Here is a 27,030-nt window from a genome sequence, read left to right on the forward strand (position 1 = left end):
GATATGGCCGAGTTATGGCCATAAATAGAATGTCCTTTTAAGAAAAATAGGCATATATCGGAAACTACAAGGACTATCGGAATATCCCTTGGCCAGATTATAGTCCTGGTCCATGCAAAATGTTTGACACAGGACTCGTCAGGATTCGCAAGGATATGACCAAGTTATGGGACTTTATCTGTATACACAATTGTACGTTTTTCTCAGCTGTTAAAAGGACTTTCGTCCTTTTTGTATATTCTTGTATATTCTAAATTGGGCGGAAAATGACTGCCTGTTGGCCAAAGGACATCAGAATAGTATTTGAAATGGCCAAGTTATGGACGATTTTGTAACAACATCCTTTTTAGAAAAATAGCCATGACTCGGTCATATCCTTGCAGATTTTTGAAAAATTTGGTGCGCTAGGATCGTCAGGACTAACTTCATCAAACTGCATCAAAAGATTAGGGGGTCATCTAAGAATCCAGGACTTAGTAAAATTTTTGGCGTATGCAAGGAAGTAAACTGAAAACATAATTCGTGATATCTTCAAAAATTAAAGGAATTTCGAGATGTCCTTTGGCCAGTTGATAGCCCTTGTCAACACAATTTTTTTGACGTAGTATTTATCAGGAGAATTAAGGATATAGTCAAGCTATACGTAATTTTCTGTGAAAAAAATCTTCCTTTTTTCTCAGCTGTTTAAAGGACTTTCGTCCTTCCTCTGATATTTTCTTTATTTTGTGGATAAGCACTATCTACTGACTAAAGGACATCCCGGTAGTCCTACCACTTTCCGAGGTATAGCTACTTTTCTATACAGGACATTCTGTTTATTGCCGTAACTCTTCCAAATCCTTAAGTATATCGAAAGGATGTACCTTTTTAAACTCGGGAGGATCAGGACTATCGATTGGCATTCAAGGATTCCCAGGATTCCACCAAAAAATTTTCCTCAATTTCTGCAAGGGGGTTAGTCAGAAAATCGAAAATTTCAGGACTAAATTCGCCATTTTAAGGACTATCGGGATGTCCTTTGCTCAGTAGATAGTCCTCATCCTCCCATTTATGAATATACAATCCAAAAAACGATAGTCCTTCAAACGGCTGAGAAAAAAGGACAGTTTTGTAAACAGAAAATAGCCCCTAACTCGGCTATATCCTTGAATATCCTGACGAGTCATGTGTCAACAAAATTGTATTCGCCACGTCTACTAACTGGCCAAAGGACATCAAAATCGTCCTTGTAGTTCCAGAGATATTAAGGATTTTGTGTGTTATGGCCATTTCCTTGCAATCCGGGGCTGAAAAAATGACCAAGTCCAGGATTCTTAGATGACCCCCCAATATTTTGATGTAGATCGATGCGCTTGGTCCGTACGAGCCTAACGCACCATGTCCTTTGAAAATCCGCAAGGATATGGCCGAGTTATAAGCATTCAAAGATCAAGTTAATCTGTGGCCTGCCGAAAAATCTATTGCATACCCGAAAGGGGCGTCCGGCTCTTTTCCATTAGCTGCAGCTGCAAACATTTATTTATTTATTTATTTTTTTATTTATAAATGCTTATAAAATAAGAAAATTTAATTCTAATTTTGACGCTTAACTAATTATAAATAGTAAAAGTCCTCAGAATCTTTGAAGTCCTTGAACTCTTTAATCTGAAAAGAAAAAGACACACTTTTTTAAAACAAGTAAAAATGTTGTAAGGTCATTTTGAGTAAAGTAAAGTGGACATAACTTTCCCATATCCTTGCGGATTTTCAAAGGACATGGTGCGTTAGTATCGTGGGGACTAAGCGCATCGATCTGCATCAAATTATTATAGGGTCAGCTAAGAATTCTGGACTTGGTAATTATTTTTGAGCCAAGAATTGGAAGTAATTGGCAATTATACACAAAATCCTTAATATTTCTGGAACTACAAGGACGATTTTGATGTCCTTTGGCCAGACCTGGCTAATACAATTTTTTTGACACATGACTCATCAGGATATTCAAGGATATAGCCGAGTTAGGGGCTATTTTCTGTTTACAAAAGTGTCCTTTTTTCTTAGCCGTTTGAAGGACTATCGTCAGGACCCTCAAGGGCACAGCTGAGCTACGGGCTAATATATTTTCAAATAATATATGACTATATCGTGAAGATGATGAACTTTTTTCCTTTTACTTGAACACTCTGAATTGTTTAGACCATCTGTCAGCCGCAGGACTTCATGCTTATCCTTGAAATAGCTAAGATATGGCAGAATTTGTTATTGATATCCTGTTGGGATAACTAGCTAAAGCTCGACCATATCCCTGCAGAATTTCAAAGATTATGGTACGCTAGGCACAGAAGAAACAACTGTATGGATATGCAGTAAAACATTTGGGTGTTATCTAAGAATCCAGGATTTGTAAAATTTCTGACGTGGTGCTAAAGTAGCTTTTTTGTGTGCCAGCGCAAAAGTATGCAGTGCTATTTTTGACAACTTATATATTATTGCTCAGAAAAGTATGTATCATACAAAATATGTTAAGCAGAATTGCGCCATCTGTTGATTTTTTATGGAGTTAATGCTTAATAAGTAAATCGCACAAAAGTATGCAGGCTTTTTAGTTCTATACGAATTTTAAAGCTGTTAACAGAAAATTTTAATTGCTCCGAAATAATTGGGTTACGTATGATAAAAGCGCAGTTAAAAGCCAATTTCCGTTTTGTTTTTTAAATAAAATATTGTGAATTGTCAAAGCTTTTGTATTCTTTAATTATTATTCGGCATCTCACCTATGTTTATTTCGCGTAACGTCCTTGGGTGCTGCTCATGGCAGGCCACCTTCCACGTCGCATTCGATATTAACTTTGTTACTTTTCGAGATAAAGAATTTATGTTGTTTTATGTATATAATTATGAGAAAAATAATGCAATAAATAAATAAAGTCGTTTAAAAAAAAAACAAAGCTACAAAGAGCAATTCTCTTCGGCGTGCCGAAGTTTAAAAACCCTTACAGGCATAAGTCTTACGATAATACAGAAATGTAAGGAGAATTGTGAAGTAATTGATGCGTTTGGTAAAAATATCTTGAAAATCATACGATTTTACTATACAGAAAGCAGGGTTCTCGACCGATTCTTCCTATAGAACTAATGATAAAGACTTCAGATTTTGATAAGATTTTGCTTATTTGTAAGAAGCAACAGCTCGCAACTGCCAAGTTTGGTTTGCTAAAACTAAAATACTAAAAAACTTTACAAGGATAAAAACTAAATATCCAAAACATAATTTCAAATAAGGTTTTTTTCTGTGCTTCACAATGTTTGCATGTGCAACTGTTGTGTACATTCTGAAGGCCAAAAACCCGGATTAGGCGGGTTTATAAATGTTATTATTATTTTTATTATAAAAGCACCATTTTTAGAATTTTTATATGCGGTACTGGTTACTATGGCCTTCGGTAAGGACTATACTGCGATCATAAAAAAGAGTGGAATTCGAACTGCGACGCTCGGGCTTAGATTTTTTTTAAGCTTTGCTCTTAGCTAAAAAGGATTTCCTTTGTGTTATAAGTTACTAATTTCAAAGTTTTATACAGACTGCACACACACACCCACACACACACACCCGCACACACACACATGTAGACACTCATGTGCGCTACGTAACCGGCATTTAAACTAAGCTTAGCTCGTTTTGTAACTCGCCCAGCTAATTGCCATAATCTGTTAGGTAAAATTCTTTTTTTTTTTAGTTGTTTTTGTTAAACTTGCTCCAATTGAAACGGTTTTGCGAGCAACTAATCGGCTTAGTGTCCCAGCTACTGGGGCAGAGACACGCCGGGTGAACGGCCACAGTTATGCATGGCTGGGCCATTGTTGCAATTGACTTCTTTGACTGGTGCGATTTTGCACTTGAATGCTTTTTAATCCTTTGACGGAGGTAACCCACACAAAATGAAATTTATAATTAGCTGCTGGTGCAAATTGCACTGGCCAACGCTTCATAATAACATATTTAAATAGCTCAGATGCTGGCGTTTTAATTGAAAGCCCGTTTTGCGTCATCATACAAAAAATAGGCAAGAGTTGTGGCGCATGTCCTTGCCACGGCATTAGCTACCCGCTGGCTATGTATGAATTAAAATACGTAGCACAAAGTAACTCCTACGCCAGGTGGACACATTACCCAAGCACTAGTCCGGGCAGCAAACGAGCAACATTTTACAGCCCTGCTTTATAGTTGTTGATTAAACCAGAGAGAAGGAGAGCGACAGAGAGAGAGATGCGCAAGGAAGCGGGCTAGTTTGATGAGCGAGACAGACACTTTGGGCCAGAAATCCAATCTGGATTTTGTGCAACTACAAGCAGCATGTGTGCAGCATTTGCCTGCTGGTTCGCCTGCTACTCTTGCTGTTTGCCAGTCTTGATGCTCAGCAGCATTTCGTTATTGCCATTTAGCTCGCACTTGACTTGCAACGAGTGGAAAACTCTTTACTCTTTAAATACCCTCGGCCTGCAGAAGTGGTTAAAAATGGGTATATTAATTTCTTCAAAAATAAATGATTGTTCTCTAAATTGTATTCTATATGGACTTGCATAGTAAATAAATAAAACAATAAATTAAATTTTTTGTCATACAAAAAAGATAAATTCACCGGAAATTTAGTTTAAATAATAAAAAAAAAATTACCTCATCATAATTGAGTGGACAAACGCTTAAAGATATAGTTTAGGGAATAATCATATGTTAAATATATTTCTTTATATACCTAAAGTAAGCTTTGCTTATAGAAGTTGTGTCTATCAAAGATCCTAATAACCGATATAATAATAAATTTGATTAGTACAGGGTATTTGCGAGTCTAGCTATCTAATTCCTTATGCATCTTCTGCTTGTGACTGTCTGTTGTACACACACACAAAAACGCACACGCATCAAGGATTTACACACTCACATACACGTACACATCCCCACACACTCGCACGCACATGACAAACATTTTTCATCAGTTTCCGTAAACTTTTCGACTCGGGCTCTTTCGACAAATTGTCGAGCAGCTGTCGTAGGCTGTTCGCCTGTTACTTGATTTTTTTAATTTCAATCATTTTTTCACATTTTTATTTTTGGCATCTCCCTGCTGAAGGCTGAGTGGGGAGGCAGGCTTTGGCTGCGGACAGTAAACAAGCACATGTTGTTGGGCACATGTTGCTGGGCACATGTTGCTGGGCATATGCTGCTGAGCACATGTTGCCAGCGATGTACGAGCGTACACAGGGCGTATGATTTATGTTGTCTGCACGGGTTTTATTTAGTTATTGAAAGCTGAACAGGCAGGCCACACCCACCCACAAGCCCATATCCACACACACACACACACACACACACAGACGTGAGGTTTGCATATATCATGGGGAGCTTATCTTGAGCGCCATTTGGCGGCAGCTACTGTGATTTATGCCAATCCGCAGCAGCCGCTCAACTTGCTTTTAATTATGAGAAATTGCACGCTCAACTGACCCACGTTGAGATCCTTTGAGGAGACGCAAGCGGCGGCGCTGCCACTTGACACAATTTATGGTCACTTTTTGCATAACAAAGGCCGCCAACGCGGCTTAACAAATGGCCAAAACAAACAAGTGCTTGAGTAGACTTCTTTTTTTCCTTGCAGTTTTGCACGGCATTTCATTGCAGATTTTGTTTAGCGATTGCATTTCTTTTCTTTATTATTTTTCGTTGTTTTAATTTGCAGCAAAGGCAGTCGCCTGGTAATTGAGTTTCTTCAGCGATTCGCTTTGTGCTCTGGAGCAGCTCTTGGCGGATGCACTGCGCCAGTTGACAAATGATGAACTCGAGAGCCAACGAAAAGATTTAAGAGTGTTTTAAAGCGCTAACAGACTCTACTTTTTTAGCAGCCTCAGCTATAAAAGACCTCTAACCGGCCGTGAAAAGCAGTTGTCAGCGGATTTTATCGGCAATCGGCATCGAAATCAAATATTATAAATTGCAAACGCAATTTGAAGCTGCTGATTATGCAAAATCGAATCAAAATTAAACGAAAACATTTTCAGCGCCATATAAACGTTGCCAACTGGCGCTGTTTACACACAACGCGTGAGTTGCAATTCTGAATGGAATGTGGGGGCGGTTGGGCACGCAACTTAAATCGTTATGTTAACTCTTAAGCTGCTTGTGGCACGTATCTGGCGTAGACTGCGCGTTTGATTCAATTTTGTTGCGGCACTCGACTTTTAGCTTTGATGTTTTTCTTTTTTTCTTTATGCTCTCTTGCTAAAAGAAAAATTGGAATATTAGCTTTGTGGCATATCTGTCTGTTTGTATATTTAATTAAGCAAATAAAGATCATAAAGGAGGTTTATAAACATAATGTGCTTTCTAAATGTAGCTTTAAGCTTTAAAAATTAGAAAAAATATTAATTACATGTTGTTACATGCAATAAATGCTTTGAGGGTCCGAAAAGTATGAAAGAGTATGAATAAGAGTATAAATAAATGAATAGTAGTATATCTCGTAATAATTTGATGAAATAAAGTTTTGGCAGCCATACAACATCTAGAAATTTTGCTAGATATAACTCAAGCAAAATTATGAGCTTACCTCTGTTCCATATATGTTTTATATCATGTTTATTGCATTGAAAACAAAGCCATTGTTAAATAATTGTTAAAATAAGCCGAAGAAAATGAATAAAATTATAAAGGATAATCAATCCAAAAAGGATTTGAAAACAAAGCCTTTGTTAAATAAGTACTCAAATTAGCCGAAGAAACTAAATGAAACTAAAAAAGGATAGCAAATCCTTAAAGCAAATTTTAAGCAAACTGTAAAAATTAAATTTAACTGGAAAACGACATTTATTTTGAATTGTAGCTAATTTATTCGTATATTTTGTATCACTTTAAACATGACTTCATACATTTAAAAAATATGCACACGCAGCATATACCGAGATATAGAATAATTTAATTATAATTTACGAGCTATAGAGTAGCTTCTCCAGTTTCTTAAAGAGCTTTTCGATTTAGCCTGTAACGAATGCGGCTTTTTAAATTGGCTTAGTTCTCATCATACAACAATGACAATGATAATAAAACCTATGGTTAGGTAATTCGTAATTTTAATTGCTAATCCAACCAAGCAATAGGGCTTCTTAGAGAATCACAATGAGATTACCGCTAGATGCGACCAGCACGAGCGGCCACCGATGGGTTCTACGAGCGACGACCGAAGAGCTTGAAGTGCGTCTTCCAGCAGCTCGGGCATCATAGCTGCTCGTTGCCAATGTGCGTGGTATCCGTGGGCAGCGAGTGGGTCTGCAGAGAGTCGAAACACAGACCGAGTGTTGCCCAATGCCAAATACTTAAAGTAACTCGAATATCTTTGGGGGTAGCACTCACCTGCAGCGCCTTGCGCTTGTGATGCATCGACGAATTGGAGGACGACTTGCCCTTGCCCTTCTTCCAGGAGCAGAGCAGCAGCTCCTTCATGCCCTTGCGAAAATTGCGACTGAGAAAAGCGTAGAGCAGGGGATTAACACCCGAATTGAAGTACGTGACCAGAAAAGTGAGCGGCGTTAGCAGCGCATTAAAATTGGAATCACCGCGATATGAACGTGACCTAAAATTATGCATAGATAAAATATATATATTAAGTCTTAGTATATGTAAATATAGCTAGCATTTATGTATTTATGTACCAGCAACTAAATAAACATGTGCCAGAAAGCACTTCATGTCTAGCCTTCTTGAAACAATTCAAGTTGATTTTCATAAAGATTGCCTATTCTATGCTCAGCTCAAAATTTTTATTTTGATATATTTGATACATATTAAAAGGTAAGAAATAAATAAGTCAATTTTAAATCAAAAGTATCTTTTAGAATTGTTAAAATTCGTTATTTATCGATTTAGTCTTCTGATTAGGAGCATTTGCTTAAACAGTTCTTTTCGCACTTCTTGCTACCTTTCGTTAAATTTAAAGTGGCGTCTCTTTTTTTTCTTCCAGCTATTTGACAACCTCTGACAAGTATTTGAACTGATTTGTACCTGCTTCTTCGTAACTGTCCACGCTTCGCGTAACTTTGCCAGAAGAGCAAAGTTTTTCAGCGTCTTTAAGTAGGATGCATAACTGGAACAAACACTTTGGGCAGCAGCCCGTAAAACAGCTGCCCGACTTGTGCATTCCCTGTCCAAAGCTGTGTATACGTTTTTTTAACTTCTGTATTAAATTAACATTTCTAAGTTCTTTATACTTTTCGGGGTAGTTACAAATATTTATAATTAAAATGTGTTATACAAATATTAAATATGGGATTTACTTCCCAATCTATATTAATTTATATTTTAATGCTAAGTGTCTTAGTTGTCTTGTTGATTTATGAATTTTGAATTATTAAATAGATTAACAGGGTATTGCCAAGTCGCTAACAATATATTTTCATTTCCAAGTGGACAAAACTTTGAGTCAACTGTCAAAATGTTTTTTTCGTTGTTTGCCAGTTGACAATTTGCGCTGCACTTGCAACTGACAAAAGTGGGCGGCGTGTAAGCAGTGGAGGGGGTGTGGCTAACTGATTGGCACCCTCAGAGGTCTTTTTTGCATTTCTGCTGCTGTTGCTGCTACTCTGCTCGCAGCTTGAGTTGTCAAGTGGCTTTAACAATCGACTTGCAAATTTAAAAGCAAGTCCAAAACTCGTCTAAATATAAATTGGCAACCCATGAAGCAATGGCCATGGTGGCCAGCTGTCGCCACATGGGGTAAACATTCGCCTGACCCAGTGCAGTCCATATAATAGGCCGACATAAGGTGCTAGTATAATGGCTGGCAAGTCCAGCGTCAGCCCATAGTCAGCAGCCAGCTGCGAGGACTCTGGAATGCGTCCTCTCTGACCTTCCGATACTTGTGTTTCCTGGGCTAATAATGATCACGTGCCTCGGCGCACGCTGAGCCTTGTTGTTGCTGTCTGGTAACGCATTAATATAAATATGGAGCAATTGACGGCGCATGACAGCATTAAATGAACCAAATGACACAATTACATAAGCTTCACTTCATTAAAGTTACTCCACCTAAATGACCGGAACTCAGACATAAATTGTGTTCCTTTTTTGGACATTAAATACCCTATTACTAAATATCTAGGTAGGAGCTCAACTTGGACAAAGGTAAAAGCTTCAATATTAAGCTTTGAAATTTAAGCTATGTCTACTTTATTTTTGATTTCCTTATACATATGTATATATATACTAAATATATGTAATTAACAAAAAAATAAAAATAAAAAAATATTTTATTAAATATTAAGGACTTACATTTTAATAATAGATTGATATATTCAATTTGTTGCAAGGCTTTGTCTTGTTAAAATAGAAATGCAAGGCTCAATAAATATTTCGATCTAGTTAATTTACAAATAGTTGAGTATTTATAATTTTTATTCCTGTAGAGGGTATTATAATTTTTTCCTGTATATATATTCTAGATCAGCACCAACAGCCGAGTTGATACAGCCATGTCCTTCCGCACGTCCGTCCGTCTGTCTCTATGCAAACTTGTCTCCCAGTTTTAAAACTTTCATCTTGAAACGTTGCATATTTCCGTCTTCTTGTTGCAGGCAGTATGTATTTCGGATCGGATCACTATATCATATAGCTCCAATAAAAATAATCGGTCCAAATGTAGGTTCTTGTATGGATAACTTTTTTGATTTATTAAGATATCTTACCCAAAGTTTAAGATTCACTGTGCTGTCTACATATGTGCAAAATTTTATCAACATCGGACCACAAAATCATAGAGCTGCTATAGAAAAGATCTATCTAAAAGTAGGTTCTTATATGGCCAAATATTCTGTTTTTCCAATATATTTTCTATTCTCACATATATTCTCACATATCTGCAAAAGGGAAATGTCTACAAGGGTATTAAATATTCGGCCTGCTGAAGATATCCCTACTTTCCCGATTGTTTTTATTTTTATTCCGAGCGGTTGCAATATAAAAAGCTCAAAAATGCTATAATATTTCAAATATCAGAAATACCTTGAACTGCGCATTGGGTAAAAATAATTTGATTTTTTTATGCCTAAGAATTGTAGCTTAAAGCTATATTTAGATTTAAGAATATATTGGCTAAGACAGTGCCAAATTAACTGTCCCAAAAGTCTGGTTGTCAAGCTGTCATATTTGTGTTTCATTTATTGGCAGTTTAACATATATATTTATATATTATTTATTTATGTTGGCCATTTACGATTATCGTTTATTAAATTTGGGCGCTTTGCGAAATACGCAATTTTTTATTTACTTATTATATATTTTAGCTAAAATTTGTTTACAATCTGGCCGATTTGCTCGACTTGCACTCGAAAAATATTAGTTTTAATCCATATAATATATTTTAATTTGCAACAGGAACAAAATAGCTGAAATGCATTTTCGCTTGGGGTTATTTCGCGAATTTTACGAAATATGTGAAATATGTTGGGATTTTGCTGTTGCTGGAAAGGCAATAAAATAAAATTTATTTATTTTCGTCTGCCACATAAAAACAATACACGAATTTCGGCCAGAGTACTCGCAACGTGTCATGTCAGCAAAAATAATTGAGATATATCTGGACTTGTCTAAATCATGTCCAAATCATGCTTTGATAAATGTTTACTTCTTGGCATTTCGCATTTTCAATTTTGCTTCCATTTCGCTATTTTATTTGTTTCTGTGCGACTTTTAAGACTTTGACAGATAAGTCTGTGGGCGTTAAATTGTTTATATCGAATCATCTGGGTTGTTGCCATGACATTGCTATCCATGCAGCCAATCTTCGGACCACTGGCCATTGGCCATTGAATCCCTCACTCAAATGACCATAAGCTGTCGTATAATGGGAAAATCAAACGAGACGCACAAAAAACCAAAGGCCAATAGCACAAAATAAAAGCAAGGCGAGCTCGAAACTGAAATGTTTGAATACAGCGGAAAAAGTAAAAGGAAAACGCAAACAAAAACAGCAGGGGCCAAGAGAAGGTTGAAACAATAACAGGAGCAGACCTTTACCATTTTTTTTTTATTAGACTATTTGCCATGTGATGCCCAATAATTGTTGCTAATGGAATAAATTGCCGGCAAGCTTCAAGGTGATCACAAAAAGTCCCTTCAAAGCAAATTTAAAGCAATAATTCATATTGAATGCCCGAATATATTTGCTGATTTGCCGACGCGCATTAAATTTGATGGATGCCACAGCTGACACCAAATGGAGATTGGTTCTGTATTTGACAGCATTCTGGGCAGACGAGGCAGTACTTGTGACACTTCACAATTTATAATTTAAATACGATTTTCAAAAAAAGGTGTAACAGGTATATATATGGATAAAGTAATATATAAGCTTTTTAGCCCCAACTTTAAAATGTTCGGAAAATAAAATAATGGTTATTATCTATGACAATTAATATGATATATAATATAATTAAACAAATTTTAAATTAATAATAAATTACTCTTATTTTGCCAATATTTAATATTTCCAAATTTAATATCAAAATCAAAGCTTATATTCAATTCTTATATTTTGTCTTTTGGATAATAAATCTAGATAAAGGAAAACTGAATAAAATACATGAACAGCAAAGTTGCAAAACAATTTAAAATTATGCTAAGTAAAAAATCAGTGTTTTTATTAATGCAAATTAGGCAAGATAAAAAGGTAAGATTATAATTTAAGAACGATGCAAGTTTTTGGAAACTTATGCAACGGAAAAGATTAGGAGAATTTGGCTAAAACACATTTAATTGCGCCTTTGCCTACAAACGGATTTCATAAGCTTACTTTCGATTGCACAGGTTCTGCTAGGGAGTAGCAGCAAGTAGACTATTGGCAAGCTGCTTAATTTATGCTGAAATTCAGAGCACTGGTCAGTAAATTGTTAAGAGAGTGTTTGAAGTATATATTCGATTTGAGCAGCGGACTGTATGGAAAACGTTAAGACGAGCTCTGCATAACAATTAGAACAAAATTGTGGCTAAGGGACGGAAGGAGCACTTCGGCAATCAGTCTGGCGCTTGGCCCACTTCAATTTTCAGTTTAATTGTTTGTATTATTTACGGCACAGCAGATGGGCACGCTATATGCAAATGACTGTCAACTGTTTGCATAACATAAAATGGCGCTGATGGGCGGGATGACGACAATGATGATGATGATGATGACGGGAAAGACAAGGGCGCTGCCTGGCAACCCTAGTATACAGCAAGAAAAAGTGCCCTATTGTTTATATTAACTTCAATTATTTTTGAAATTTAATTTGATTTCATAATTAAACTATTTTAGTTAATATTTCAGCTAATCGCTTAAGTCACAGTTGTCTTTAATCACGCTCTCTAATTCATAAGACTCAAAAAATTGGCAAGCAATGACGAAAAGTTGCAACTTAATTCATAGAAATATCAATATGCTTTTAAATATATTCTTAAATTTTTTACTGTGTACTCACCAGTATTGCCACATTTTGCGCGCATGATACGGCAGATTGCAGAGCGCGAATGTCAGCACAAATATTATCAGCATGCGAACCACGCCCCTTCGGGCGCGTAGCACATTGCTCGACGAATGTGACATGTGTGTGGCGCCGCCTCCGCCTCCGCCAGCACCACCCCCACCCCCGCCGCCGCCACCATTGCCCTGTCGTTGATTGTGCGTGTGGGAGTGATGATAGAAGCTCGTTTTGCGACAAGCGCTCACAATGGGCCGATCCGCCTCCAGCGAGACCTGCATGAGTAATAGATGTTATAGCATTAGGAATACGATTAACCGTTAGTCTGTGCCGTATAGAGCTTAAAGCATTTTGGCATTGGCTTAAGGACTATTCAGACATACCCACCTTGCAGTTATCAAGCTAATTTTTGTGTGTGTGTTGTGTATTGCGTTGTTGTTGTTGTTGTCGTTGTGATATTGTTAGTGGAGAGGCAAACAAAATGTTGTTGTTGTTGTTAGTGGTAAAATAGAAACCCAAATAACGGAAGAGAAAAAGAGAGAGATACACATATAGACAGCGTGAGAGATAGAGAGGGAGAGAGAGAACACATTGAAACACAAAGATAGTTAAACAGCTAGCTTAGGATTAAGGTTTTAAATAGGCGTACATTAAATTATGCATAAATATATTTGGGGAAGAAATGTTATTATTGTAAGTTTGTGGAGTTAATATTTAAATTAAAATTTCTATTAATAAAATAACATATTGTAAGATTACCTATCCTAAAAAATTATTACTACTAAATTTATATTTACATTCATATTAAAATTTAAAATACAAATTATCAATGTAAATTTGTACTTTCTATTAGAAAATATATAATTTATGTTTAAGATAATCTTAATATTACTATTAAAATAAATAGGCAAAATATAAAATATTTATAATAATAATAATATTTTATATTAAATTAATATTTAGAAAGTTATTATTGTAAATTTATATATCCTATATAATAGATAATATTTTATATAAATATAAAAAAAATATTCAATTAATCAATGTTTGCGTTTGTTTCGCTGCACTCAAAATAGCTTCCATTTTTATTGTGTTTACGCTTTGTACTAAATATACACAACACTTTAGTGATTTACCTTTTCCCCCCACTACCAACCCGTTGCTCGGCAACCAATTTACGTTCATAAATCATTTGAGTACATACATAGATTACATAACGCATACTCTATACTGTTTTTGTTAGCGCACATTTTTCACTTGATTAGAGCCACTTCAAAGAGCAGGCGATGCGCTTGATGGATGTGTGCATATCGTAAGTTGTTGTGCATAAACGAATAATCATTACTACAGCTCAACTCAATGCCAGATACCTGGTCAGGCGGTCAATTGGGGTTAAGTAAGTGGCAAGTTGAAATATTGCGTATACGCCGCATGAGCCGCCAGCTTGCTGCCAACTCAATGCAGCTGCTCAAAACTAGATATTTCACTTGAACTTCACGTTCACTGATACTTCCTAATGCGCTTTGACACCTGCTGCCGTGAAACTGGCTGGTCGGCACACCGGAAGCCTGGCAGCCCGGCAGCCAGGTGAAGGCAACGTCCAAGTTGGCCAAATTGCAATTTCAGCGCAAACTTGCGATAGCCTTTCGCTCAACTTCAGCAAATATTAACTATTATAAGCAACAGCGAGCTACTTACTTACCAACTTAACTGCCAACAGCTAAAACACACCAACTTAACCGGACAAAGCGTAACTCGAACTGAAAGCCAAGCAACGTGAGTTTTAAACGACCAACTAAAATTTGTTCTCCAAGTCTTTTATGTATTTTAACCGAAGAACTTTGAAGCACTTAGCTGGATAAAAGGCTTTCATGTTTTGCTTGAACGCATTCAATTGATTCAAAAGTACAACTATCCTATTTCAACTGAATATTTAACTAATCTTCACTATTCTTGGTATTCATTTTAATACATCCGATTTATGTGAGATGTAATAGGCGTTCTCTTATTTTTGAACAGCAACAACTCTTGAACTAAGCATTTAATCACACTCCGGACTAAAATTTTTTCTCTATCATGTTTTAACAAAACAAAATAATTGTTGGTCGAATAATAGATTTAAGAAGAAAGGTTGTGAGTTTTGAAAATAGTTTCAAGATGTTCGCAGATCCTTCGCTATCCTAGTCTGATTAAAATATATGGCAAGCTTTAGGTATTCGGTCCTGTTTAAGTTGCTGTGCAGTTTTATTGCTCAGGGCTGAGCGCAATGCACAAAGCATTTTTTCTCATCTTAAATATATACGAGGACATTAGGATTAGGTATTCTATCTTTTGCATATAGATATATATGCTCTTGGGCATTCGCTTTGTTTTGGTATGTGGCACACCTGTGACCAGTTGTTGTTGTTGTTGTTGTTGGTGGACTTACCTGACTCTCGGTGATGCTGACTCCACGCTTTTCATATTTACTGCTATGTTTACGTGACAAGGACGTGGAGCTGCTGCCGGAAGCTAGCGACGACGCTGCTGCTGCTGCCGACGCTGGCAGCTGATGCTGTTGGTGGAGTTGATGGTGGTGCGGATGTTGTGGATGATGATGATGATGGTACATGCTGTTGTGCAGGCTCATGCTATTCTCCTGGTTAGCCTGTTGTTGCTGCTGTTGCTGTTGGTGTTGTTGTTGCTGCTGCTGTTGATGTTGTGTCACATGCGGGCTGAGGCCACGCGAGCTGCGCCACAATGCAATGGCTATTTTACTGTACAATACCTGCCGACAAAAAGTGTAGATCATATTAGAAAATAAATTAAATATTATTATTAATAATTAACCCAACCAATAAATTAATTAGGCCATGAGCGTGAGTTAGCTTTGTCTTAAGCTCTGAACTTAGTTTTCTGTCAAAGCTTGGTTCGAAGCATATTTTCGTTTTACCCTTAGAACAATTAAATATATTATATTTCTATACATTGTCTTTCTGAAAATCTGTTTATTTTTCTAATTCGCAGCTCTTTAATACTATTAAATAAAATTAAAGAAATAAAATATATTGTTGATTCTGGTTAAGGTTCGCCTGATCTTCACACAGCTGATTCGGAAAATCCGTCGTGTTTAGGCCGGCTCAGTTAAAAATCGGTTCGCTACAAAACAATGCAAATGAACGCAAAGAATTAATAAAAATTTGGTACTGCGTGCCATTTATCACGGACAAGAAACGGTTCTGTTTGGTTAAACATTACGCTACATTTCCCTCACATCTTAATATTGGCATAGAAAATTAAATTTTTACACATGACCAGCGCTCACAAATTTGAATTGTAATGTACCTTAAAGTGATAAACTTAAGTAATAAATCAATTGAAATACTTTTGTATATAAATTGAACTAGAAATTGTTTCTTTTTCGATCAACTATAGAAATTTAAAAGCATGTTAACAAGTGCATAAATTGAATAGACTGTAACCATAGCGAATTATGGTCGATTTAAAACTAAACGAATTATTAATTTTTTATTTGAAATAAATAAAGCAACTAGATCATTAAATTTTCATTATTTTGACCAAACTATATAATTTTTTTTTTTTGCAAATAAAATGAATTTGAATTTTGTAATTTAACTCATATGAGAATATCTTAATAAATAATTAAACAAAAATGTTAAAACCCCCCATTATTGCATACTTACCGTCATGACCAGCAAAGGCATGACATAGAGCAGCACAAAGTTAATCATGTCGAGCAATTTGGAGTTAAACATTTCACGATCCAGCACACAGATCTCCTCCTCCTGCCCGTCCTCGGTGTGAATGTTCTTGATGGTCTTGCTAAAGACAAATTTGGGCGTTGAGTAGACAGCCGATGTTATCCACACGGTGACAATGACCATCTGTAAGAGACGATGAGTCGGTTAGACGAATACCCCAAACACGCAAAAAATTTCTCTAATTGCGAATGAACACACAAATTGCCATGTAGCGCGGCAATTTGGACGTTTTAACGTCCATGTCTTTGTGCAAGAGTTTAATTAGAGCTGTTAACATTAACAAACGCCTATTTAGTTGTAAATAGCTTCATTTGCCTGGTCAATGAGCACGAATTTTATTTATTTTTTGTATTCATAGGAAATTACATTAGACAAAATGGGTCAATAATTATGTTTGTACCCAGGCCGCCGAGCCAACGATATGATCTTGAATAGGTCGCTTTGCCTGGCCGCCGGGCGTACAGGCAAAAGCTTTGTGTTCACCAAAGTTTTTTCGTCTGCCATGGCTTATTAAGCCTTTTGGCTGGCTAGTAGCACATAAACTTTTTGGGCTCACTTTAATAAGTTCCATTAGCGTGCAAATTGCGGTCAGTATGAATATCAAAGCTATTTAAATGAATAATGTTTAATTGTGCCTGTCAAACTAAACGAAAAGCAAAAGAATCTTTACAAATTTGCAAATGCAAATAAATAAATTAAATGATCTTTTGGGAGCTGAATTAAATTTAAATTTACTAAGAAAATTTAAATTAAAGTATGTTTAATAACTCAATTTACATTTTGCATTTAGATTTCAATTATTGTCATAAAATCAGAATTTATTTGTGACTCCTTAAATAAACAAATATCTATTGTTATCATTTAGAGATGGACTCGGGTCTTTAAATTTTGTACCAGCAAGTACAAGAGATGGCACAGACTTCAGGCACGAAACGAAACGGCACGCAATATTTTCATTCATATAAAAAAAAACTATTTTAATATTTCCAAACAATATCAAGACCTGAATATTTATGTTTTTTTATTGCATTGTGTACTGCGCAAGGCATAAGCACGATTTAACGCGAGAATATATCGTTTTGAGTCATGCCTGAATATACGGCATGCAAGCATATCTACCCTGTAGTCCCTTAAATGCCTATAACGGGTATTATAATTTTAAGAAAAGACATCGCTAGAAGTCATTTCTATAAACTCTATAGCTTATTAATTGGCATGACTTTGTGTTTAAAGTTTTAAAGATGTGCTTTTTGCAGATCTTATGTCTCTGATGTTAGGGTAACTCCTGGTCAGGCATTCTTACTTATTGCAATAAATGCTGACTTCGACAATCGTCGAGCATTTCTTCGTCTTTGCCATTGACTGATTTCAATCAGTTGAAGTTCGACAGCCGAAGCTATAGAACCATTCGATTGTGTCTTATTGTGATTTCCTTACCAGCCAGTGAATAAACATTTATACTTAGAAATATATATTTTTCGATATGAGATATATATTAGGGTTAATCATTTTATGCCTAACCTGGCAAGTTTGCTTAACTGATACAAAATCTTTTTCGCATTTCGAATTTATTCCTGCCGAGGAGCAGCCGCAATCGGTTGAAATGATTGTGGTTGATGGACAAGGAATTACCGAAACTTACGATCAGACAAGCCAAGAAGAAACACTTCTTAAACTCAACGTGAGCAGCAGTGAAAAAGATGGTAATTTTTGTGATTTTAGATCGATTATGCATAATCAATGTCGTCTGACTTTTTAATTTAGAGGACTTGTCTTGTAGTACACTGCAAATTCACTTGTATATAAATCAACTAATTAACTTGTTGATGTAATCATTTATATTTTTATTTTATTAATGCGACTGCAAATACAAGTTGCATTACGTATCAAAAAATTTTGAATTTTTGCCTACAGCTTATTTGCTAGCTCGATGTGAAATTTGATGCTTTTTACAAGTTTTACCTCAGCAAAAACTGAAGGTACTGGTATATAAATATAAATTGTAGATGAAAAAAATATTTTAAATATAAAGTATAAGGGCAACCAATTTTCAGTACTTAGATATTCAACCATTAACATTTGATTTTTTTCAACATTTTTAAATCAAATTCAGATATCGTTGCTGTCAACTGCGAGGTGAACGCCGAGGAAGTGTCGAAAATGAAGCGACAGGTGGCTGCGTTTCGGTCCAAGATTACGGCCGATTCTGGGAAAGTGAAGGAACTGAAAGATCTTATCGCTGCCTACGAGGCGCAGATCGATAGCAATGTCGCCGCATTGAACGAGCAGCAAGAACAGATAGGGTATTTAAATAATAGCATCGCGTTCTATAGGACCACCTGCAACAATAAGGATGTTGAGCTAACTGATCTGCAGGTCAGAGCTAAAGCAGACGCGGCTAAGCTTAGGCAAAAGAATGATCAACTTTCCGAGTGCAGGGATCGCATCAACACACTCGCGGCATCTAGCTGCCTTACCTTTGGCAATTCCTCAGATATTCAGGTATTAAATGTGCCTGGCGTTGGACCATTTCTGGCGCCCTGCGAGTCTCGCTATCAGGGCTCCGGCTGGACGGTGATTCAGAGGCGTTTGGATGGCAGCGTTAATTTCAATAGAAACTGGAACGATTATCGAAATGGCTTCGGCGATTTGAATGGAGAATTCTTTATTGGCTTAGAAAAGCTGCACCGAATGACTGTTGCACAGCCGCACGAGCTGCTTGTTTTTTTGGAGGCTTTTACATTTCGGACTAAATTTATTACATTTTCCAAATTTCTTGTTGGCAGCGAGGATACTGATTACGAGTTACAGCAAATCGAATTTAATGGCAGTTATTACGATGGAAACGGACGAGCGTTGACATATAATATACGACAAAAATTCAGTACCTACGACCGCGACAATGACAACTATTGGGTAAAAAACTGTGCTAAAGCGTTTAAAGGCGGTTGGTGGTTCAATTCATGCGACAACCTTGATTAGTAAGTATTCCAAACTTATCAATCGGAAAGATATTAATAATAATGCCATTATGCACCCATAGTTTTGCCAACCTTAATGGTGAATATAAAGAGTATAAGCCTGCTGGTTACAATGGTGAGGGCATTATATGGAACGTATTCGATGGTAGCACGTCCCTAAGGTCTGTTCAAATGATGATACGCCCCAAACCGGAAGAGACCAATTAAGCTATATATGCAAATATTATATCTTTGAAAAACCATTCATGCATATTTGGCAGACTTTATAAAACACTGTTTATGACAGCGTATAATTGCACGCTGCAAAATAAATATAAACAATTCCAGAATATCAAGAATATGAGCTTCACTGTTATTATTATTTTTTTCTTTAAGGTGCGTTCGATTTCAGAGAATAATTTATATGCATAAAAGTCCGATGCTTGAGTTCTCAACTTCTGCAAGAGCATATAATCAACTAGCTGTTTCATTTCTGTACAATATTATTGAAAATAGCTGCGCTTAATTTTTCTCTTTCTACTCGTGCTTAATGTCTTTCGCTTATGCAAGATTGGCCAATCTATTAAAATGAGTTACAATAATCATATATAGTATTATATATATATTCCTGCACTTAATTAGCCATTATTAATATAGATGTTGCCTTTGTCATGCAATAAGTTTCTACTGTGTGTCTAAAGGGAGTTTGTCCTGACTAATTGACTAAATAATTGACTTATTGATTGATTGATTGATAATCAACGTACAGCCCAAACGGCAAGGGCTAAGTACTCAATATGCACGCTAGTTAAACTGACGATAAGAGTTTGTATGTAGAGCATTCAACAACAGCGCAGCAAAGCTAAAAATGGTAACTCAGCTAAGAAATACTCTACGCTTAGGTTCGAAAGACCCTAACATTGCGAATACATTTTTTGGAAACACAGTGCTTTACAAAATAATAATAAATACCTTTTATATACCTTAATTCCATGAAAATGTCACCATATAAATATATGCTATACAAAATTTTCACTAACTGTTATTAACTATGCCATAGTAAACGAATGGGTATGGAAAAAGAAAATCTTTTAAGCAAGTGAAACTAACTTAATCTAAGTATGATAAACGTATTTTTTAATTTAAGTTTCTCTAGTTTTTATAATATTCTTTTAATATAATATTATAATATTCAATTCCAAAAATTGTGCTGGAAATCGATTTCTATCGATGACTTACCCTTAAACGTGCAGCTGTTAAAATTTGTTTACAGGTTATTGGATGCACAATGGCAAAGTAACGCTCCATACAGATAACGACCAGGATGAAAATGGATGCCGTATAGCTGAGCGAGTGCACAAATTGATACATGCGACAGAGGAACTCGCCAAAGACCCAGCTGAAAAGAATTGCAAAAATAATGTGAATATAAACATTTATAAACATTTTATTTTTTCTCCTTAAACCTCGATACCTAATCTACATCAAAGCTGCCAACACAAATTCTATTTGATGCCACATTCTAACTAATGCCACATTAAGGTGTCTTTTTACTGTAGGTTGCCAGAGACTTTCGCACTGGGCCTTTATTTTTATTATTGCACTTTTCGGTCTGAAATTAAAGCTTTGGGCTCATTGTGCTTGAGGATTAACACGTAATTCTATTTTGTGCGACCTGTGGGTCTTACAGGAGTGTTAAAGTGCTGAGTTGGTAGGGGGGCGGGTGGAGGGGGTGTTGTTAAAGGTTTTGCCGGAAGAGGAAATTGATGTACTCTTGTCGATAGATGTACGTGACATTTTATTCAAAAATGCAGGCATTTGATGGAGTCTCTTGTGAAAGACATAAAAATCTTGAGGTACTAAAACCTGCATTAGAAGCATGAGTGAGCGTTAAGGCATTGGCCTTAAAAGTATTTGGGCTGTAAATGCTGGGAATTATTTTCACAATTCAATAAGAAGAATAACTTTGAAATGTGATAAATACACTAAGCCTGAATATTAAAGTTTATCCTAAGGTAGCTGTGCTTAACAGTTGTCTGACATATATTGTTGCGATATATACATTTAATAAATTATGTAGCTATAATTTACATATATCACCACAGCTCGACACCCTAATCAATCATTTATATGTGCAGTATCAACATTTATAAATAAATAACTATGCAAATGAGTTATGCCAACTTTTTGACGAGCACGCCAATAACTAGGATCAACATATTTAAATATTTGACTTAATTTTCACACCCACTCATCAAATCCAATTACGGAATAGGACCACGTTGTGCATAAATTGGCAATATTATGTGGCCATAATATAATTGACCTTTTCATATGATAATTCGTTGACAGCTGCTGGTCAAATTTATTTTGAACACAAGTGTTTCATTAAACAACACTTTTATGTAACAAATATATTTATTTAATTTAAAATAAATGAGAGAATTTAATGTATGCGCAAAGCAAGCTCTTCAACTAAAACAGAAATATGCTAAAAGCGCAAATAAATGCCTAAATCTAATATTTGTTTAATATACATTTTCTATATTTTTTCCATATCTAATACTTGCATTTAATGTTAAATATTTATTTTGATTAAATATTAACCAACTAAAAGTAAATATATTGATAATTTCCCCGAAAAATTGCAATGAAGTGCATTTTCGCATTTGACCGTCAATAAATTTGGATGTATGATTTATGTTATTTGTTTTCGGAAAATTCCGACACACAAATACTCAAAATGAAATTCTAATGATATATGTGCAAAATTTATATTCGCTTGTCTTTGTTTATTATTCGCTCTCGGCTGATTATTGACTTATTCGTCTCGAGCGCAAACGAGCCGCAATACAAAATAACAAAATAATAACAACAAATCAAATGCCAGAAAACAAACAAAAATAAACACTTAATGTTCAACTTGGGAGTGATGAATCAAACGATACCCTGCTCATACAGATTTGATTAACTATAATCAATATAAAAAGTGCATTTAAAATTAAGGACTTTGAGCGCGATTTGAGTGTCAAACTCATTTAAAGTCCTCGGTGATTTGCCTCTCTTCCATGAAATTGATAATAATCAATGTGAAATTTGATTTATCGAGCATCTCTCGAAGCTTATAGGAGCTAGAGACTGCCATGGCTCTCATAAAGCATAAGCAAATCAAGAATAATTTACTGTTTAACCACCTCCTCCCCTGCTTTATGTGCAGACAATTTCATAAAAAACGAAAAATCAACACCGAAGAAGCTGAATAAGCACAGTCGCGGCATAAAATATGTGTTGGCTTTTTGACTTACCTGTCTATAAGATAAATGGAGAGATTCTGCATAACACAGAAGAGACCCACACAAAAGTCAGCAAACGCCAAGTTGGCCAAGAAAAAGTTGGTTATGGAGCGCAGACGACGCGACAGTGTGACCACCAATATCACAAGTAGATTGCCTGCAAGCAGAAGACGAAGTAGATTAAGAATAACAGATATCAAAATGTCAATTAAATTTCTGCAACAAATGCAAAACAAAAGCCGAAGCCAACTGGGAGATATTAAAAATGTTAACAAAATATTTTGGCAAGCCAGGCGACAAGCCCAGCTCCTCGACACGCTCTTATTTCATAGTAGGGCAGAAAGTTTTACTTGATGCCTGGCTGCGTGCATTGGGGGCAATAACTTTCAGCAGGCAGTGTACACATTCTGGTTGAGAATTTTCGTCGCATTCCCTCGACTCTTGGTTTAATGTTGCGTTGAAAGTTTATTTTAATTAGGGGTTTTGTTCAGGCCACATCTATCGCATGTGTGCGTGTGTGCGTGTGTGTGTGTGTATGTGTGTGTGTTGCCATCTCGATGTCTGTTAGCCTTAATTAAATGAAAACCCTGCCAAGTGGATTTAAGTGACAGCAGCCAAGGGCCTATGATTTACGGCTAACAATTGAATAGAATGTGCAGACAGTTAAGCTAATTGCCCAGATGTCCAACTCTGTCAGATTCACTAGATTATTGGTGTGAAAAAGGTCTAAATTTGTGCTCATTTATTATATGCTAATGCCAGACGCAGACAAAGAGTATTTGACTGCTCTAAGCTAATATACTTATTATTGGTACTGTTAAACATTATCTATTGTTGATAATCACAAAATAAAGTGGTCGATATTATCGATATAGTTTGCATAGGGTTATCGTTATCGATAATAACTAACAAAAAAAACGTTTTTTTCTAGATAACTGGATGCTTAATACCAAAAAAGAGGTTATAATATATATTGAAAGTGGGTAGAAAGGGTATTTTTTTGATAAAGCTGGGTTTCCTCGAATTGTAAATATAATAAATATATTTATTTATTAATTAAATATATTTATTTAGTTTACAGCTTGTCATATTAAATTCATATATGATTTTTTTTATACCTACAAAATTTCCATCTTCATACGTTGGCATAACTTTAGCATGACCTTTTTGATCATTTTAAGGTTTTAGGGTATCTTAAACACAAATACAATTTGTCTTTAACCAAAGCAGATTATGGTTTAACTTTACCTAAATTCACGAAAGAACATTGCAGAACTGTTTTCTCTGCGTTTGGTACAAAAAGCCAACTAAAAGGCACACTTTAAGAAAAAACGTATGCATATATGAATTAACATTGGCTGTTAAATTTTGTGTATTTCTTCATACTTCCTCGTATATTTGAACAAATGAAACGAGCGCAAACAGTGTAACTTTTGCAACACATGTATCAAGCGGATTTCCGGCACGGCCTTTATTAGTCCCTTCTTTACATTTGGATAACCCTTCAGTTAAGGGGTTGGGCTGGGGACTCAGCCTTGAGAACATTTTGTACGGCTTTGTTCCGCTGTGAGTTCGGAATTGTTTGAAGTAATTAAAAAAGTTTCGGCTGAAAAACATTTTGTTTTATTCTCTTTTTTTTTGTGCTTGTCATGTTTGTGCCAACAAATAATTATTACATATATTTGAGGCCAAAATGAAAACGATAAAAAAAAACATAAATATATATATAAAATATTTTGTGTCTGGTTGTTTTTGTTCGTTTATGAGGTTGGGGGCAATGCATATATTCGGCAAATATATATTTGGGAAAATTTATGGGCTTTTGGCTGAGCTCTAATTAATATTTTCTGCTATTGCGAGTAGCAGCGGGTGTTTCAACTAGTCGCAAATTGTTCCAAATTTACATTATATTTGTAATTGTTAATTTTTTTCTACTCGAGTGCACGCCAGACCGCAATGTGTGCACAACAAGCGTGAGCGGGCTAGACACACAGAGAGTTAGAGAGAAAGGGAGGGAAATATCGAATATTATAATTTATATAATTGAAGCATTTTAGAGAACACTTCTACTGCAGTTGCTGCGTAAAGTAATTTAAAACAAAATGTAGTGGCGCATCAAGTTCACTTAATTATATAACATATTGTTATTTGGGCTTCGTAGAGCTCTGACAGCCTTGGTGACTGAAATACGATTCGTTTGCCTTTAACCGCAGTTGCTAACATTTTGCCTTAGCCTTCAGGGCTCAAATTTCCAGGCCAATTCTGGCCACAATTGTTGGCCCAATGCGTTTGGGACTATCAAATACATTTGCCCAGGTTGATGTTTGCTTGGCTGGCAGCGGTTTGTTTCTTGTGAGTATGTGTGGGTGGATGTGCGTGTGTGCCTCTGTGTGTGCACATGTGTCAGTGTCTAGGTGTTGGAGCATGTTGTAACTGCAAAGCGATTCCTTCAAGTACAATTGAAGAAAATGTTAGACAGAGAGGGAAGACGCTGAAATTTACTGCTGTCTATTTTATATTTAAATAAAGGAAAGTTAGGAGTCCTTATAAAAAAAAATGGCGAATCGAAGACCTAGAACCTAGAAATTTTTAATAAGACAGTATGCTTAGTACTTTGTTCTTTGTATGAAATAATAAAAAACCGAAGAAATATAAAGAATCTATTAAACGATTTTAAACATTGTTAATATATTTAACTTTCTAATGCTAATAAAAACAAAAAATTAATTATATTAATTATAATAAAGAAGCCTGAACAAACAATAATATTTAAATAAAATAAACAAAGGCTTTTTAGGATCTCTGCAGCTGTGTGCAAGGGAAACTGTGAAAATCTGTACCAAAATGCTCAGATTTAAACTATTTAAGCCAAGAGTATTGAATATTTAAAAACAGTTTTTGTAAACCAAAGCTAAATGGGGGCTGAGACAAAAAATAAAACAAAAATAAATTAAATAAATCTAAACAAATTCAGAGCAAAGCAAGCTGAATAGATAGCAACAATTTTCAGTTTCGGAAAATTAAAAATGTGGTATAAACAAAAATTAAGTAATTGATTTATATTAAAACCTCAGCTCGACAAACCTAATTTTGAATGCAATTTAATGCAAGTTAAATAATCAATTTGTAAAATAGAAAACACGAATAGGCTGCATTCTCCCTACGTTGACCTTGAGCTAACAGTTTTTCGGTAAATCGCGCATACGCCACGTGTGACAGCTCATTATAAATGATTGCATTAATTACTCAATAGGCATTTGGTTGATCTGGCGCTGCGCAACAGCATTAATTATGTCGAGCCAACCGCTTGTTGGAATTTATGTTTTTCGGCTGGTTTTCGACATTATCTTTTTTGGCTTGGATTTAAATGAAAGCATTTTGGTTGCTTCAAGAGCAACAAAAAACATTTGGACAAAGAATGTCTATGGAGAGGAAGGGGCGGGAGCGTTGAGTGTGCCCATCATTAAACCATTAGGCTATGAAATTTGCAAGTTGCAGCCACATCCAGCCATAGCAGGCAATGTTGTTGTTCATGCGATGGCACGACACTTTATTGCTCTTTGGCCGCCGTTGTTTTACATTGCCATGTGTGTGTGCGTCTGTCTGTTTGTGTGTGTGTGTGTATTTTCCAGTTGCCACTAATTGCTGTTACCCTGGGTCGCTGCTGCCTGGCAGCCATTTACAGTAGTCGACGCATTTGCGAACAAAACACTTAATTTAATGGCATTGCATTTGCTTTTATGCTTATTTGAATTAACTAAGCCAACAATTTAAATAAACAAATGTGAAAAAATAACAATTAACGGTGTGATGCCGCTCATTAAATACGCTCTTGACAGCTGAAATATTAAGTTATTTCTCTTGATATAAAATTTAAATATAAATTTGGGAAGCTGCTGTGTGCGATTGACTATTGGATCCGAAACATTTTGTAGGCACTATGTACAATAGTACTTATTTACGTAAAATAAAATAAAAACTGAAATATAATAAATGTTTTTTTATTCGAAGGTTTTGTGCGGATTTATGTATTGCAAAAACACTAAATAACAGCTAATTGTGGATTGTGGCATTTGTTGAATTGATTGAAATGCAAAGCCCTTGCACAAGTAGTTTTTATATAAAGATTTTAATGCATGAATTGAACAAAAAATAGGAAAACAGAATCTAAGGAATATTCTAAAACTCTACATTTGCATTTATTTGCATTAACTGGCAATAGATTTGCAGGCCACACAAGCCGCAACATCAACAATTTTTAACTTTTAAACTGAGAATAAAGAACCGCAAAACCACAAGCTCAGAGTCGGTCAAGTGGTCAAGCCACAAAGAAGTCCTTTATTCCTTAGCCGCATCTGTAGCCATTTTTTATGGCCAGCAGCAGCACTGAGTAATTGGTAAGTGTGCATTTAAAAGGCACACCAAGAGATAAAGGAGAGAGAGAGAGAGAGAGAAGGGATACAAACGAAAAGACAAAAGGCAACTAAATAACATGATGTCTCGACCGGGATCAATGCCAGGAAAAACCAGGGGCAGGCC

General features: G+C 35.8%; 2 protein-coding genes across 6 annotated transcripts in view; one reads left to right on the forward strand and one right to left on the reverse strand.

Annotated features, from left to right (window-relative positions):
• TrissinR (Trissin receptor) overlaps window positions 1–27,030 on the reverse strand; it is an 81,669-nt gene that overhangs the window by 29,062 nt on the left and 25,577 nt on the right. The window contains exons 3-10 of one of the 5 annotated variants that reach the window (XM_064698280.1): window positions 22,504–22,648; window positions 20,438–20,597; window positions 16,161–16,361; window positions 14,906–15,244; window positions 12,865–12,879; window positions 12,478–12,752; window positions 7,382–7,601; window positions 1,559–1,644 (exon numbers count right to left, since the gene is read on the reverse strand). In XM_064698280.1, coding sequence (XP_064554350.1) covers window positions 1,594–1,644; window positions 7,382–7,601; window positions 12,478–12,752; window positions 12,865–12,879; window positions 14,906–15,244; window positions 16,161–16,361; window positions 20,438–20,597; window positions 22,504–22,648 — 1,406 coding nt within the window. In that variant the 3' untranslated portion in view covers window positions 1,559–1,593. Of the gene's footprint in view, window positions 1–1,558; window positions 1,645–6,872; window positions 7,298–7,381; window positions 7,602–12,477; window positions 12,753–12,864; window positions 12,880–14,905; window positions 15,245–16,160; window positions 16,362–20,437; window positions 20,598–22,503; window positions 22,649–27,030 lie in introns of those variants that run through there. The other 4 variants (XM_064698279.1, XM_064698277.1, XM_064698281.1 and 1 more) reach the window with 4 other exon arrangements.
• On the forward strand, window positions 17,626–19,557 carry LOC135438992 (fibrinogen-like protein 1). The gene is made up of 3 exons (XM_064697567.1): window positions 17,626–17,941; window positions 18,352–19,219; window positions 19,282–19,557. The coding sequence occupies exons 1-3, from the start codon at window positions 17,722–17,724 to the stop codon at window positions 19,424–19,426; spliced, it is 1,233 nt and encodes a 410-aa protein (XP_064553637.1). The 5' UTR covers window positions 17,626–17,721; the 3' UTR covers window positions 19,427–19,557.

The sequence above is a fragment of the Drosophila montana genome, unplaced genomic scaffold, assembly GCF_035044405.1.
Source record: "Drosophila montana isolate Dmon_TW-CO22-7 unplaced genomic scaffold, ASM3504440v1 contig_402_1, whole genome shotgun sequence".
In the NCBI taxonomy this organism is placed as follows: domain Eukaryota; kingdom Metazoa; phylum Arthropoda; class Insecta; order Diptera; family Drosophilidae; genus Drosophila; species Drosophila montana.